At 33.0% G+C, this 14,168-nt stretch overlaps 2 protein-coding genes across 2 annotated transcripts; one reads left to right on the plus strand and one right to left on the minus strand.

The window, feature by feature from the left end:
- The first annotated feature begins 980 nt into the window (after positions 1–980).
- On the plus strand, positions 981–9,251 carry LOC145003996 (putative LRR receptor-like serine/threonine-protein kinase At1g53440). Its single transcript, XM_078962901.1, has 24 exons — positions 981–1,386; positions 3,187–3,367; positions 3,463–3,534; positions 3,647–3,715; positions 3,794–3,865; positions 3,953–4,024; positions 4,112–4,183; positions 4,279–4,350; positions 4,431–4,502; positions 4,596–4,670; positions 4,769–4,843; positions 4,929–4,997; positions 5,102–5,170; positions 5,364–5,423; positions 5,510–5,554; positions 5,667–5,713; positions 5,808–6,166; positions 6,269–6,467; positions 6,751–6,882; positions 6,962–7,080; positions 7,182–7,392; positions 7,480–7,717; positions 7,806–7,956; positions 8,656–9,251. The coding sequence occupies exons 1-24, from the start codon at positions 1,248–1,250 to the stop codon at positions 9,076–9,078; spliced, it is 3,093 nt and encodes a 1,030-aa protein (XP_078819027.1). The 5' UTR covers positions 981–1,247; the 3' UTR covers positions 9,079–9,251.
- Positions 9,252–9,667: 416 nt separating this feature from the next.
- LOC145003999 (BES1/BZR1 homolog protein 3-like) lies at positions 9,668–12,488 on the minus strand. The gene is made up of 4 exons (XM_078962904.1): positions 12,218–12,488; positions 11,784–12,009; positions 9,970–10,553; positions 9,668–9,879 (listed from the first exon to the last, which is right to left on the minus strand). Exons 1-4 carry the CDS (start codon positions 12,409–12,411, stop codon positions 9,876–9,878), a joined length of 1,008 nt encoding a protein of 335 aa, XP_078819030.1. The 5' UTR covers positions 12,412–12,488; the 3' UTR covers positions 9,668–9,875.
- Positions 12,489–14,168: the final 1,680 nt, after the last annotated feature.

Raw genomic sequence — 14,168 nt, forward strand, 5'->3', positions numbered from 1 at the left:
AATACTTCTACCCTTCGATTTCCAAGAATCAACCCATCACCCATCATCAAATTCTTCAGGACTTAGGTATGAAAATTCAATGACATGTGTTGGTCACTCCCTGGATCATTATTGAGTGATACTTCTGCAGTTCCCAAGGTAAGTCAGTATTGAAGAAGAGATATGATTCACACTTAACTAGAGTTCCTGCAATAAAGTCAAGTTCCCACATGTCGTCGGAATTACTACAGTCAACAAATTCATAAAAATGTCAAAACAAGTTGTAGGCAGTTTCCAACCTCCGGTGGAACAATTACAACCAAATTGTTCTGTAACAACAACACATTCTTAAGGTTTTTTAGATTGCCCAACTTCTTGAGATTAAGGTAGTATAAATGGAAAGGTCTGAAGCTTCTTGAATCTTGAGATTACCAATGGTTACCGATAGAAAACTTGATAAGTGTGTTTTTGTAGTACCCAACATCATCAAACCGATACAATTCCCAATTTCTTCCGGCAAAGGCCGTTCAATGTTTTATTTTTTTCCATCTAGCCTCTTATTACATGATGGAACTTGAAATGCTTACACCTAGTTGATTGACATATCAAGTCAACACAACTAGGTTTTTAAGGTTTCAATTTCAACATACCATAGATTGGTGGTGCTGGTAGTGGTGATGGGGTGGGGTTTATATTAAAATATTAAGTATCAAACACATAAGAAAAAAAAAAGTAGTGGCAATATAGTTATTTAGATGTATTCTAACGAATGAAAGTTAATGATAACAACCAAATGGACCATAAATGCAACTTTTGGAAACCAAGAGAACGAATCATATCAAATTCGAAAAGCTTGGACTAAAACTAGGATTATCCCAAACAACAGAAACCAAAACTATAATACTCTTTGTTTAAAAGTCAAACTGGTCAGGAACGGTGGATTTGTGTTAGGGTGTATGAAAGATCGTTAAAAGGTTAAGGGCAACGTTGCTGACTTGCAATTGTTTATCTGCCAACTCGCATTTGACGCCCGTTATCGTAAACAACTTACCATTTTGTTTATGATTTAGTCGGTGTATTTGACTGTATATTCCCACCTCCCTCTGCAAATAAGAAACTACTAGCAAATAAGAAACTACTGCAATCGCTATTTATCTTCCCGCCTTTCATCTCTCTCTCTCTCTCTCTCTCTCTCTCACACACACACACACACATACATACACACACGCTGAGGAAGACGGCGAACTGTAATCGGTGGAGGCGTTATAATGATAAAAGGAAGTCGCATTATAGAGTCGTCTTTATGGACGATGTCTGGATTATTCAAGTTCTTCATCCTTCTGCTCTTCTTATCGACGAATCTTCGTGATATCAGATCCGACGCTCAACTTTTGCCTAATGAAGAAGGTACAGTGTTCCTTTAATTTTTGATTGATCTCCGTTCGTCACATATCTGCTGTTGTTTTTGTGTTTGTTTTAGTCACTACTCGCTAGATCATTGTTCTGAATGTTTGAACGAGCTGATGCTTCTCTTGATTTTGACTTTTAATTTGCGTTTCGATAAAATTGATTTCGGTGTAAAGCTTTAGATATATAGTCGATGATAATCGATGCTGTTATCCAGGCGCATAAACATCTGTTTTGGAATTTGCGTTTTAGTGGCTACTCGTATTATCGCATAACCATCTGTTTTGAAGCTACTTATACGATGATCATAATGAACTGTAGAAGGAGATTGTACGAAAATTGATTTCAGATAAAAACATTTACTCCAGAAGGTTACAAAAGTTTTGATCCCTTCATTGACCTCATTGAAAATACGTTGATCTCTCCAAGAAATTTCCCCAGATTTGGACTTAGCTCATATTTTAGCAATTTACTTTATTATTATTCATTCAAGTGTATGGGAAATGACTACATACAATTATAATAAGATAACAAAAATTTGAACTATTTGTTTATTCCTCAAGAAAAAAATGAAATTCATCTGTCATCGATGATAGAACATTAGAAAACTACAATCTTGTAATCTATGTTTGACTACTTCAATATGTGATCACTGTTAAGGGTTTATTATTTTATTATTTTAATATTTTAATGAAAACGAATGATCCTCTTTCAATAATAGTAGTCCTTTCAACACACTTCTTAATACAAAAAATTAGTGATTGATTATATTTCAAGCACATCTCAATATATAACATCAATAAAAATTGCAATTATGGTTAATAATGTAGTAATAAAGTTATAATTAAAAAATTATACTAATACACAAGGTCATATGAACTTATGGGCCTCGGAGTTTATTTTCAAAATTTCAACTTGGATCCCTATTAAATTCAGCTTCAGCCTCCGAACTTAATATGGATACAGTTAATTAATTATAACAGAACGTGCTTCCGTTACCATGTCAGCTTTGATGGGCCCTTTTATTTTGTTTTCTTTTTCTTAATTTAAATATAGAACAAGTCAATAAGATACTACCAAGACCTAACATTTTATCATATATTATTATGCGATTCCTTTATTGCCTTTTTCCTTAGTCTTTTCTTTTTCGTTTATGAAATAGGTTATCTCATCTTACAAGAAAATCCTGACTTTTAATTCCTACATGTGAAGCATGGTTTGGATGAGTTGCTTTAAAGGGCGTGTCTTTGACTCTTTAATTCCTTTTCAAATAGTTTTGACAAGCTGGATGCTATCATCTAGATGCATTTAATTAAGGCTAGCCTTTCATGAAAACACCATTTCATGACTTGATTTGATGCTTGGCTGAATAGATGTCGTGTTATTTTTGTCAACCATGCAAAAATATATATACATTTGTTTTCATCTGGCGTGTATAAATTATAGTTGACATTATAATTTATAACCTACTTCATTTTTGTGGGAATTATTTCCACTTGCTTGATATAATTTCAATGTCGTTCTTTATGATCTTGATCCATTCCTCTAAATAACATTAAAAAAAATAACAATTAAGGAAGTCTATTCATTTACACCACTCTACAAATTAATTAACTTGTATACGTTTGAACATTTTTTGACCTTTTACCTAGTATTTGAACAATTCAACTTATTATGAAATTAGTTTGACTAAATAATAAATGCTAGTTGTCTTGTGAAAACTCATAAATATAGATAGGTTTTTAGGAGTAAATAATTATATACGCCAGTTTATTTATTCCATTTTGGTGTTTGTAACAGTTGAAGCTCTAGAAGCAATAGCCTCAAGGCTACAACATACCGGTTGGAGTGTTTCTAGAGATTCATGCAGCAGAAGTCAAGGGCTAAATACGACAATTACCACGAGAGCTGATGGATTTGTTGAGATTGGTGCCAATATAATTTGCAACTGTAACGCCACTGTTTGCCACATCACAACAATGTATGCATCTATCTTTCTATAACATATATATTAATTTAATTATGTCACTAATCAATGTTTAGTGATATTTTTTTTATACTTGTATTAAATTGCAGCCAGTTAAAAGGAATGAACTTGACAGGAGTTTTACCTGAAGAATTTGCAAATCTCCCTTCTCTACAAGAAATGTAATTAAGTGTACCATTATAATATATTCTCATTATTATTAAATCTAATATTAAACTCTGTTATGCCTTTGAAATTCATTTTGTGTAATATGATTGATACATCTTCATGCAGAGATTTGTCTCGCAACTATATCAGTGGCCCTATTCCTGCAAGTTATGGTCAGCTTCGTCTTAGAGTTTTGTAAGAGTTACTTTTTGTTTTTAAAATTTCCCATTTTGCCCTTGTGAATCTACTTTTGACACTGTATTAATTCCGTAGGAGTTTTTTGGGGAACCGCATCAATGGTTCTATACCTGAAGCACTGGGTGATATGTCTACTCTTGAGGAGTTGTAAGTTAAAATAATAAAATCCTTACCTTTCATGTCTACCCTATGTGAGTGAGACCTTTTTATTGAATTTACTATTTTGACCTTTAGGGTCGTGGAAGACAATTTTCTTGGAGGACCACTTCCTCGAAATCTTGGACGCTTGTCTCGCTTGAGAAGATTGTAAGATTATTTTATGTATGTAATATACTTCTTTTATAATGTTTATATTTTAGTGTTGTTAACAAGAAACTTTTTTTTTTCTTGTAGCCTTGCTTCTGCAAATAACTTTACTGGAACTATACCGGATTCTTATGGCAATCTGACTAATTTAGAAGATTTGTAAGTCATATATATCTTTTATAAAGTATAATCATATTCATTAAATACTCTATATAAATTATTCAATCCTTTTTTTTTTTTTACATTTCTTGCAGTAGGATAGATGGGAGTATATTATCTGGGAGAATACCTGATTTTATCGGAAACTGGAGAAATCTCACAAGACTGTGAGTATTATTTTAATTTTTACCCTCTTTATTGTCATTAAAACTTTTAAACCTTTAATCATATATAATTTATGTTGCAGTGATTTGCAAGGAACGAATATGTCTGGACCTATTCCTTCTACAATATCTCTGCTGACAAACTTGAATTCATTGTGAGCACATTATTTTAATTTTATTGAATCTTCAGTCAATAATTTTCTGGTAATAATCTAATCGACTTCAACATTGAACTTATTTTATATCAGGAGGATATCTGATTTGACTGGATCATCAACTACTCCATTTCCAAATCTGGAGGCTATGACAAACATGGAGGATTTGTGAGTTGATTAAATAATTTGTTTGAAAGAAAATGAAATAATTTAACACAATAAGTGTTATATATATTATATTACTTATATACATAATTTTGCTACAGGAGTTTGAGAAATTGTTTGCTTACTGGCTCAATACCCCCATACATTGGACGGAACAGCGAAACTTTAAAATACGTGTAAGTCTGATTTTTTTTTTTTTTTTTATTTATTATTTAAATTTAATGAAATTTTTGTCTGACTTTTATTTTATTTTATTTGTAGAGACTTGAGCTTCAACAGACTGAGTGGTTTAGTACCTCCCTCTGTTTGGGGACGAGATTTTGACACCTTGTATGCAACAGATAAACTTGATCTAATATTGTCTCTGTTATAGTTATATTTCATGTTTTTATTTTGATGTAAATTCTGATTTTGAATATTGTCCATGAATGTAGGTTTCTGAATAACAACTTACTATCCGGAGAGATTCCAGAGTTGATATTTACTCGTAACAATGACAAGATGTAAGTGATACCATTTAATTGTTATTACCATTACGCCAAATTGCACGAAATAGCAACGTACTTTACTCTTTTTACCACTATAAGTGATGCACATTAATATTTTTTACCCATATTAGCAATATGTAAATCATAATAACGAAAAGTTCATTGCTATTATCTGCAAAGAAATTTTAATGTGTTGCTATGATTGCAGTGACATAGCTTACAACGATTTTACAAGTGCTCCACCACAAATTTGTCAGTCCTCTAGCTTGTGAGTTTTCCTATTCTACCCTTTACCTTATCTCAATATTATTACTTTCTATATTCACTAATTATATATACCTTTATTTATGACAGGAATTTGATTTCTGCCCTGTCACCTACAGCTGACCCAACCAACACGTATGTCACATTTAAACTTATTCACAAAAAAAAAAAAAAAAAAAAAAAAAAAAAAACTTTATAATTATCTACGATGATGTCACCTAACATAACATGTTTATAAATCTTTTAGAGGTTGGTGTATAACAGATGAAGTTACTTGCAGCAGAAACCCCATCCGTAAGAAATTACTAAAAAACCCTTGTCTATTTTGTAAATTATCATATTATATCAGTATCTAAATCTAAATCTTAATCATTATCTGAAATTCCAGATCATTCTTTGTTTATTAACTGTGGTGGAGGTAGAACAGAGTTTGAAGGAAACGAATATGACGAGGATTCAACCAGCCTTCAATCTTACTTCTTTACTACCTCTGATCAAAGATGGGCTTATAGCACTAATGGTCTTTTCATGGGTCGAGGTCAAACTAGATTTACCGGAACCAATATGAATGTGACAGGTGGCGATATATACACAACAGCTCGCTTTTCTCCCGGTTCACTTAGATACTACGGATTATGTTTAAGGAAAGGGAGTTACAGAGTGAGACTCCACTTCGCTGAAATCAGTTATACCAATGATACGACATTTAGAAGCCTTGGGAGACGCTATTTCGATATATCAATCCAAGTCAGTAACAATTAATGATATTTACGTCTATAATAGAATAACACTTCCCAATTTTTTGATTGCATATAGATTTTAGTTAATGGATTTAATTTTGTTTTATAGGGTGTTTTGCAGTGGAAAGAGTTTAACATTGTGGAAGTAGCGGGAGGTGTTGGAATTGGGACTTCTGTAGATTTTGATAATATTGTGGTTAACGGAAGCACGTTAGATATTCACTTGCAATGGGCTGGAAAGGGGACAACTGCCATTCCGGATCGAGGTGTTTATGGGCCTCTTTTATCTGCTATCGAAATAACACCAGGTTAGTAGTTACCATCTTTTTCAAAATTTTCTCACTTTCATGTGAATTAGACAAAAATCATAATTTTTTTCCCACCAAAAAAACATGGGACATGGACGCACTCTCGATCCTTTTCATCTTCATCATTAAGATGAGACAGGACTTAATAAGCTTTCTAGGGCTATTTTTGAGATGAATATGAAAATGGCATTTTTGTCTTTTGAAAAAAATTATAATTTTTGTCCCATTGAAAAATGTGGCCTAACAACAGCACATATAACATACCTATTCTCTCTTGTTGCAGAATATGACATCAGCTCAGGTCTCTCTGCTGGAGCTATTGCTGGAATTGTGATTGGATCATGTGCATTTGTAGTGCTGATTTTAGCTCTACTTTGGTGGAGAGGTTATATAGGTGGAGACAAAGAAGATAAAGGCAAGAAACAATATCTAAAAAAAATATGTATATAAGATTTTTATACAATTCTAACTGCTTTTAATTGTCGTAACAATAGAGCTTCGAGCTCTTGAATTACAAACGGGGTATTTCAGCCTGCGACAAATTAAAGCTGCTACTCATAACTTTGATCCTGCAAATAAGATCGGTGAAGGAGGATTTGGACCAGTTTATAAGGTAAGTTTTAAATGTGGCCTTTTATTTGGGCAAATTGCAGAAAATAGTAACATTCCATTTTTATATTTATATTAAAGTTTATGCGTTTTGTGGAATCACAGGGTGTACTCTCGGATGGTTCTGAGATTGCTGTGAAGCAACTTTCAGCCAGATCAAAACAAGGAAACCGTGAATTTGTGACTGAAATAGGAATGATATCTGCTTTACAACATCCAAATCTCGTGAAGCTTTATGGTTGTTGTATCGAAGGAAAAGAGTTGTTGCTTGTATATGAATACCTCATCAACAACAGTCTCGCACGTGCCCTTTTTGGTAAATAACCACAAACATTTAATAGTTTTCACTATCCATCATGCAGTTTCCTGGTTTCTTTTTTTTTTAATTGTGAATTTTTTATAGGTAAAGAGAATCAGAAGCTTAATTTGGACTGGTCAACAAGAAAGAAGATTTGTATGGGAATCGCAAAGGGATTAGCTTATTTACATGAGGAATCAAGGTTGAAAATAGTTCACAGAGACATAAAGGCCACAAATGTGCTTCTTGACAAGGATTTAAACGCTAAAATATCGGATTTTGGTTTAGCAAAACTTGATGAAGAAGAGAATACTCATATCAGTACACGAATTGCTGGAACAATGTGAGACTGTGTATTTCTTTTTATTTTATATTATTTGCCATTTAACTTCATTAAAAATGTGACATATTTTTATGGTGTAAATATGTAGAGGGTATATGGCTCCGGAATACGCAATGAGAGGATACTTAACAGATAAAGCAGATGTTTACAGCTTTGGAGTTGTAGCATTAGAGATTGTGAGCGGGAAAAGCAATACAAATTATAGGCCAAAGGAGGAATTTGTCTACCTTCTTGACTGGGTAACTTCAACTTATTAAAAAAAAAATAAAAAAAAAATCTTGCAGGAAATGGCAGCATACTTTTCCCTTTTTATGAATGTGGAGAATATAGTTAGTTTTTTACCCAAAACAGCAATGTGTTTTTGATTTTCTACAAAAAACAATAATTTTTAACATGGAGAACCAGTAACCGATTATCATTAGAATTTGTTTCAACATGTTGCTTTTTTGGCATTATTTGAAGATTTGGCAATTGTTTGCCACATCATCATTGGTTTCATGCCAAATACGCAAAGGAGTAAATTAAAGTTTTGGTCCAGGGGTGTAGCTCATTTTTCAGTTTTAGTCCATGAAGTTTCTTTTTCTCAACTTTGGTCCTTATTTGAGGTTTTCATTACGCTTTTGGTCCTTTCTCCAAGTGAAATGACTATATTACCCTCCCTTCCCTTCCACTTGTTAAATTTACAATATACTAACAATATAAATTTAAAACAGTATTAAAAAAATCAGAGAAAAGGTAAATATATACATAGTCAATTTGCTTGGAGCAGGGATCAAAAGTGTTACAAAAACGTCAAACAGATAAGGCCAAAAGTAAAAAAACGAGCTAAACTCAGACACCAAAATTGTAAAATCACAAGTATGTAGCTATCATGGATAAAAACTAAAGTATATCTATCTCTTAAGACCCGAATTGATATATTTTATTGGTGTGATCAGGCATATGTGCTACAAGAGCAAGGGAGTCTACTGGAGCTAGTGGACCCAAGTCTTGTTAAATACTCAAAAGACGAGGCAATGAGGATGTTGAATATAGCCCTCTTATGCACGAATCCATCTCCCACACTTCGCCCACCAATGTCACAAGTCGTCAAGATGTTGGATGGGAAATTACCAGTTCAGCCCCCAGTGGTGAAACGAGGGGTGGGGAATACTGACATTAAGTTTAAAGCTTTTGACATGATGTCACATGACAGTCAAACACAAGTCTCAACTATCTCAACAGACAGTCAAGGCCCCAGAAGCATATCCACTGATCGTCCGTGGATGGGCACATCGTTGTATAAGCATGACACACGGGAGAGTGTGTCTTCTGAGACGAAGCTTCTTCCCGATCTTGATCTTTATGATGTTAAAATGTGAATTGGTAAGGTTTATTGTATATCATATGATTTATTTCATTCATATATGTGACTTGTACAAATTATTTATAGATTACAAACTGTCTGTTTAATTTATGGATGTACTTTATAATCGCATTGTATTTTGTTTGAACGTGTATCATGGTTTTATATAGAGTAACATTTTTGGTCCCAGAGCATATAGTTAATTTTTGTAATTTTGATCCCAAAAACGTTTTCTCTCGCAATGTTGGTAATTACTTAACAGGTTCTTGTGACGTTTTTAAAAGAAAATTTGCAGGAAATGGCAGTTTACTTTGCTTTTTTTTTTTTTTTTTTTATCGATATGGGCAAATATATTTTTTAATTTTTAACCATATGTTGGTTTTCTACCGAAAAAATATCGATTTTCAACATGGAGAACTAGTAACCAGTTACCATTTGAACTGTTTTCAAATTATTTGCTTATGTGGCAGCTACAAGAGCAAGGGAGTCTACTGGAACCAGTGGACCCAATTCTTGGTAAAAGAAAGCTTTTTGGGACCAAAACTGAAAACATCAGTTATAGTTATAAATAGGAACCAAAAATGTAACTTACTCATTTTTATACGTTGTTTCATAATAAAATCCAACTCTCATTCACAAGTAGAAGATACATAAACTGAATGGATTTTACTAGAAATTTGGGCAACATACTTTAACAAGGAAAACTTATAAATATTGGAGCAATTTCACAAATTTGCATCAAACCATCCATCCATTCTCAATTTTCCCCAATCATATCATCACAACGATTTCCTTTCTTCTCCAAATTCCAATTTATCTGTCAAAAAGGTAAAAAGTTCATATAAATATTCTAACTTGTAAACACATAATAACTTGTTTGATAGCATTTTCCACCAAAGTATAGTACCTCATTTTTGATATCCCAAGAGTAAGCTCAAGATCATCAGACCCACATACCTCATGAATCCTCTCTCCTTCCCACGGCTTCACTTTCTTTCCCACATTACAACCAAACGCAAATTCATCGGAAACCAATTCCGCCATTGGAATGTCACCATTGTTGTCAAATCCCGAAGGAATTACAGGCGAACACGTCCCACTTTGTCCAGGTGTCCACATTCGCGATCCACCATGAGATATAACTCCTTCCTTGAACCCAAACGAGTTCGAAGCTACAAGATTGAAAGTTGGAGACGTGGGACCCATGCCCCATGTAATGTCGGTTTTGAATCGGGCAGTTGGGGAGCTTATGGGTGGGGTCACGGGTGCACTAATGGACCCTGTTTGGATGTAAAGATTTGGAATCTTTGTTGAGTTTGATGAGGATGATAAATTCTTGAGCCATGGAATGAGTGAATCGGGGTGAGGGTTGTGAGATGGGCTTGCAATTGGGCTCGGGTGATATGAAGTGTATGGGCTTGGTTGGTATGATGAGCATGGGCTTGCTGATGTCGATCCACTAATGTTTATTCGCTCTAAAGGCTTGCATCCCTAAAAGTAAATTATCATCGAGGACTTTATATTTGTCTTGAATTGTTTAACCATTTTATCTTTCTATTTGTATACTATTTGTATATACGTTTGATAAGGTTAGTATAAAAAGAGTATTTACCAAATTATGTTTTGACTTTTGAGTATTTTGTTTGACATTAATTGGTATTTATATATGAGTGGTTACCAAGTAACCACTCATATACAAATACTTCTATTTTTATAAAAATTACATAAAATAAAAACAATGCGTAACGTTTTTTTACTACTTATTTTGGGTATTGTTTGAAGTTTTTGCTGTCCCATTTACCAAAGGCCTGACATTTTTGAACTCGGAACAATGTACATGTTGAGATGCAGTATGTACAAGTGATGATGCAACGTTGTTCCGAATTTGGACGAATGGAATGAGCTTTTATGAACATGGAATACATTGTTGCAGTTTTGGGACAGAAACTGCCACATACTGAAAAAGGACCTGTTTGCAAAACTAAAGCAAACATGAAATTGCCAATAATAAGTTTATCCAAAAGAGAAAAAAAGAGTAGCACCAGATCTGTAATCGGAGAAAAAGCAAAACTGCAAAATGCCAAAAATAACCCTTAATCGATGCGTAAATTCGAAACCGGGGAAGAAATTCTGAAACATCGACGAGGGTATTACAGTATTAACGTCTTTCTAGATTTTTTTACTACGGCAATTCTTTGAGATTTGCGCTTCTGAACAAAAAGGATGCCGGAGTCTCCGCCAAATCCTGACCGGATCTAATTTCGCCGGCACGAAGAGGGATCAGAAGCAGAGATAAAGCAATGTGTAAGTGATAAAATCGTAAATCTTAACAATTCTCTGCTAAAATGCATAGAAATCAGAGCCTATACACGTCAGCATATTGCTAAGTGCGCCAGTAATCGAGAGCGCATGGAACGTATTGATACTCCGACGACCTCCTAATACACGCCACCATCACGTAGTCACCGGCGAAGGGCTTTACAGATTCGACTCCGTTGGATCCTAATTACTACATTTATTCCGTATGAGATTAGAGGATCGATGTTGTATTGTTGTAGATTTTTGTTCTATCAATTACCTTCTGTTCTGAGAATTTGGAGAATTGACTCGTACGAATGATGAGATGAGGGACATCGGAATTATGTGACCTTGACGAATTACTGTAATTAAGCTGATGATTAACGATTGATGAAATGAAATGTATTACGAACAGAATTCTACCTTACGATAGGTGGTGCCGTCGGGTTCGACGGTCCAACCAGCTTCGCCGGCGAGGGCTTTGAGGACTTCGTTGTTATCACAATGCTTAGGCAGCTTGTAATTCCCGTACATCCTCAGTCCGGAGAATATCTTCGCGGCAATCGCTCTCCTCCTCCTCTCTCTCCGTTTATTGTTCTCCCGCTCCTTCCACGTCGGCATTCTCGTACCCGACGTCATTCTTCTCGCTCTAAATACACACAGCAATGATCATCAGTGTATGAATTCTACATATATCGAAAACACAGCTGAAAAAATCACGTGCAAAGAAAAGGAAAATTGTGACATAAGAAACTGAATCGATTTTGTGGAACTTTTTCATCATAAATGCAGTCCATATTCAGCGAAGAGTTTGTAATTGTCAGCTGAAGAACAAACATAATTGGAGTAGAAATTACCGGACGATTGCCGTAACTGAAAGAATGAACGTGAAGTAGCTAGGCTGATCACCGGAAAAGACTGATAGGGAAAGTGAGAGAGAGAAAGAAAAGAGATTATATGTGAATTCTGTGTGCGTATGTATATTGGGAAGGCGAGGAAGTTGGACCGGGGAAATTTGGACATGTAAACTGTGAACTGTCAAATGTTGCATTTCATAGTTTTATTACGATTTTACCACTGAATAAAGAATGTGTGGGAACTAGGAAATGACATGGTCACCCCTACACCCTTTGTTAGCTAAAAAGTGTTTTGCTTTGGATACCACTTCATAGGACCTATATATATATATATATATATATATATATATATATATATATATAGTGTTGTAAAACTCATCGAGTTGGCTGATTACTCCTCTGAATACTCGTTACTCCCCCCTTACGGAGGCGAGTTACATAATCTCGAGTACTCCCCGATCGGATCCTTACGAACTGAGTAGTGTTGTGAAATTCGATCAATTCGGTGATTAATATGTATAATATACTTAATGGTTTATTATTTAACACACACATGTGATTATTACTATATATGTATATATATATATATATATATATATATATATATATATATATGTTTAGGTTCATTTGAGACCATTCTAATTTTGTGAGACCGTGAGACCAAATCTAAAAATAATTTTAAAATGCAAAATAAATGGAAAAATCCAAAAATTCTTTTTTTAAGTATTATTTTCGGAACTTGAGTTAACTAAAAAAAATAAAAAATATATATATATAAAAAAATAAAAAAAAAATCCGTTTTTTTTTTTTGAAAAATACGTGAAATATTCTAAATAGAATATTACACTGATATATTCTAAAAAATAATTTTAAAATGCAAAATAAATAGAAAAATCTAAAAATTCTTTTTTTAAATATTATTTTCGGAACTTGAATTAACTAAAAAAAAATTAAAAAAAATTCTTTTTTTTTTTGAAAAATACGTGTAATATCCTAAATAGAATATTACACTGTATATACTCTAAAAATAATTTTAAAATGCAAAATAAATGGAAAAATCAAAAAAATTCTTTTTTTAAATATTATTTTCGGAACATGAATTAACTAAAAAAAATAAAAATAAATAAAAAAAATGCGTCTCACGGTCTCACAAAATATAGGTGGTCTCAAATGAACCTAACCCTATATATATATATATATATATATATATATATATATATATATATATATATATATATATATATATATATATATATATATATATATATATATATATATATCTAATATTTTCAGTAATTATTCACAAAATAAGACCATTATATGTTTTTCATTTTTTGTGTATTCACATGTATCCAATTTTGTTATATATTTCAATCAACTTATGATTTTTATCTTATGATTTTGACATATATAATCTCCCTAAAAATACTTCTACACAAATTTCCAACCCCGAGTACTCGCTAATCGGTAGTCGGTCGAACAGGTACCGAGTAACGAGCTCTACAACCTTATATATATATATATATATATATATATATATATATATATATATATATATATATATATATATATATATATATATATATATATATATATATATATATATATATATACACTCAAATGTTTTTTAACAATTATTGTGTTTCTGAACGCACTAATCCGAAATTAGTAAAAATTAAATAATAAATAAATATAAAAAAAGGTATTTTGGTAATCTTAACACATCTAATTATGGTAAAAAAAATTCAATTAATATCCCTTAAAAATAAAGATATCAGTTAAACCCTACAAAACCATCGTTTTCATCACCATCACCACAGAAGGCCTTGAAATCGCCGACCACAGTCAGGTTTTTAAAACCTTCGTTCCACACTTCCATCATCACCAACAACAACCATCGTCGACACCATCTTCCATCTTCTCCTCTTCGTCGATATCCTCACTATCGACG

The sequence above is a fragment of the Lactuca saligna genome, chromosome 7 (assembly GCF_052625555.1).
Source record: "Lactuca saligna cultivar CGN05327 chromosome 7, ASM5262555v1, whole genome shotgun sequence".
Taxonomy (NCBI): domain Eukaryota; kingdom Viridiplantae; phylum Streptophyta; class Magnoliopsida; order Asterales; family Asteraceae; genus Lactuca; species Lactuca saligna.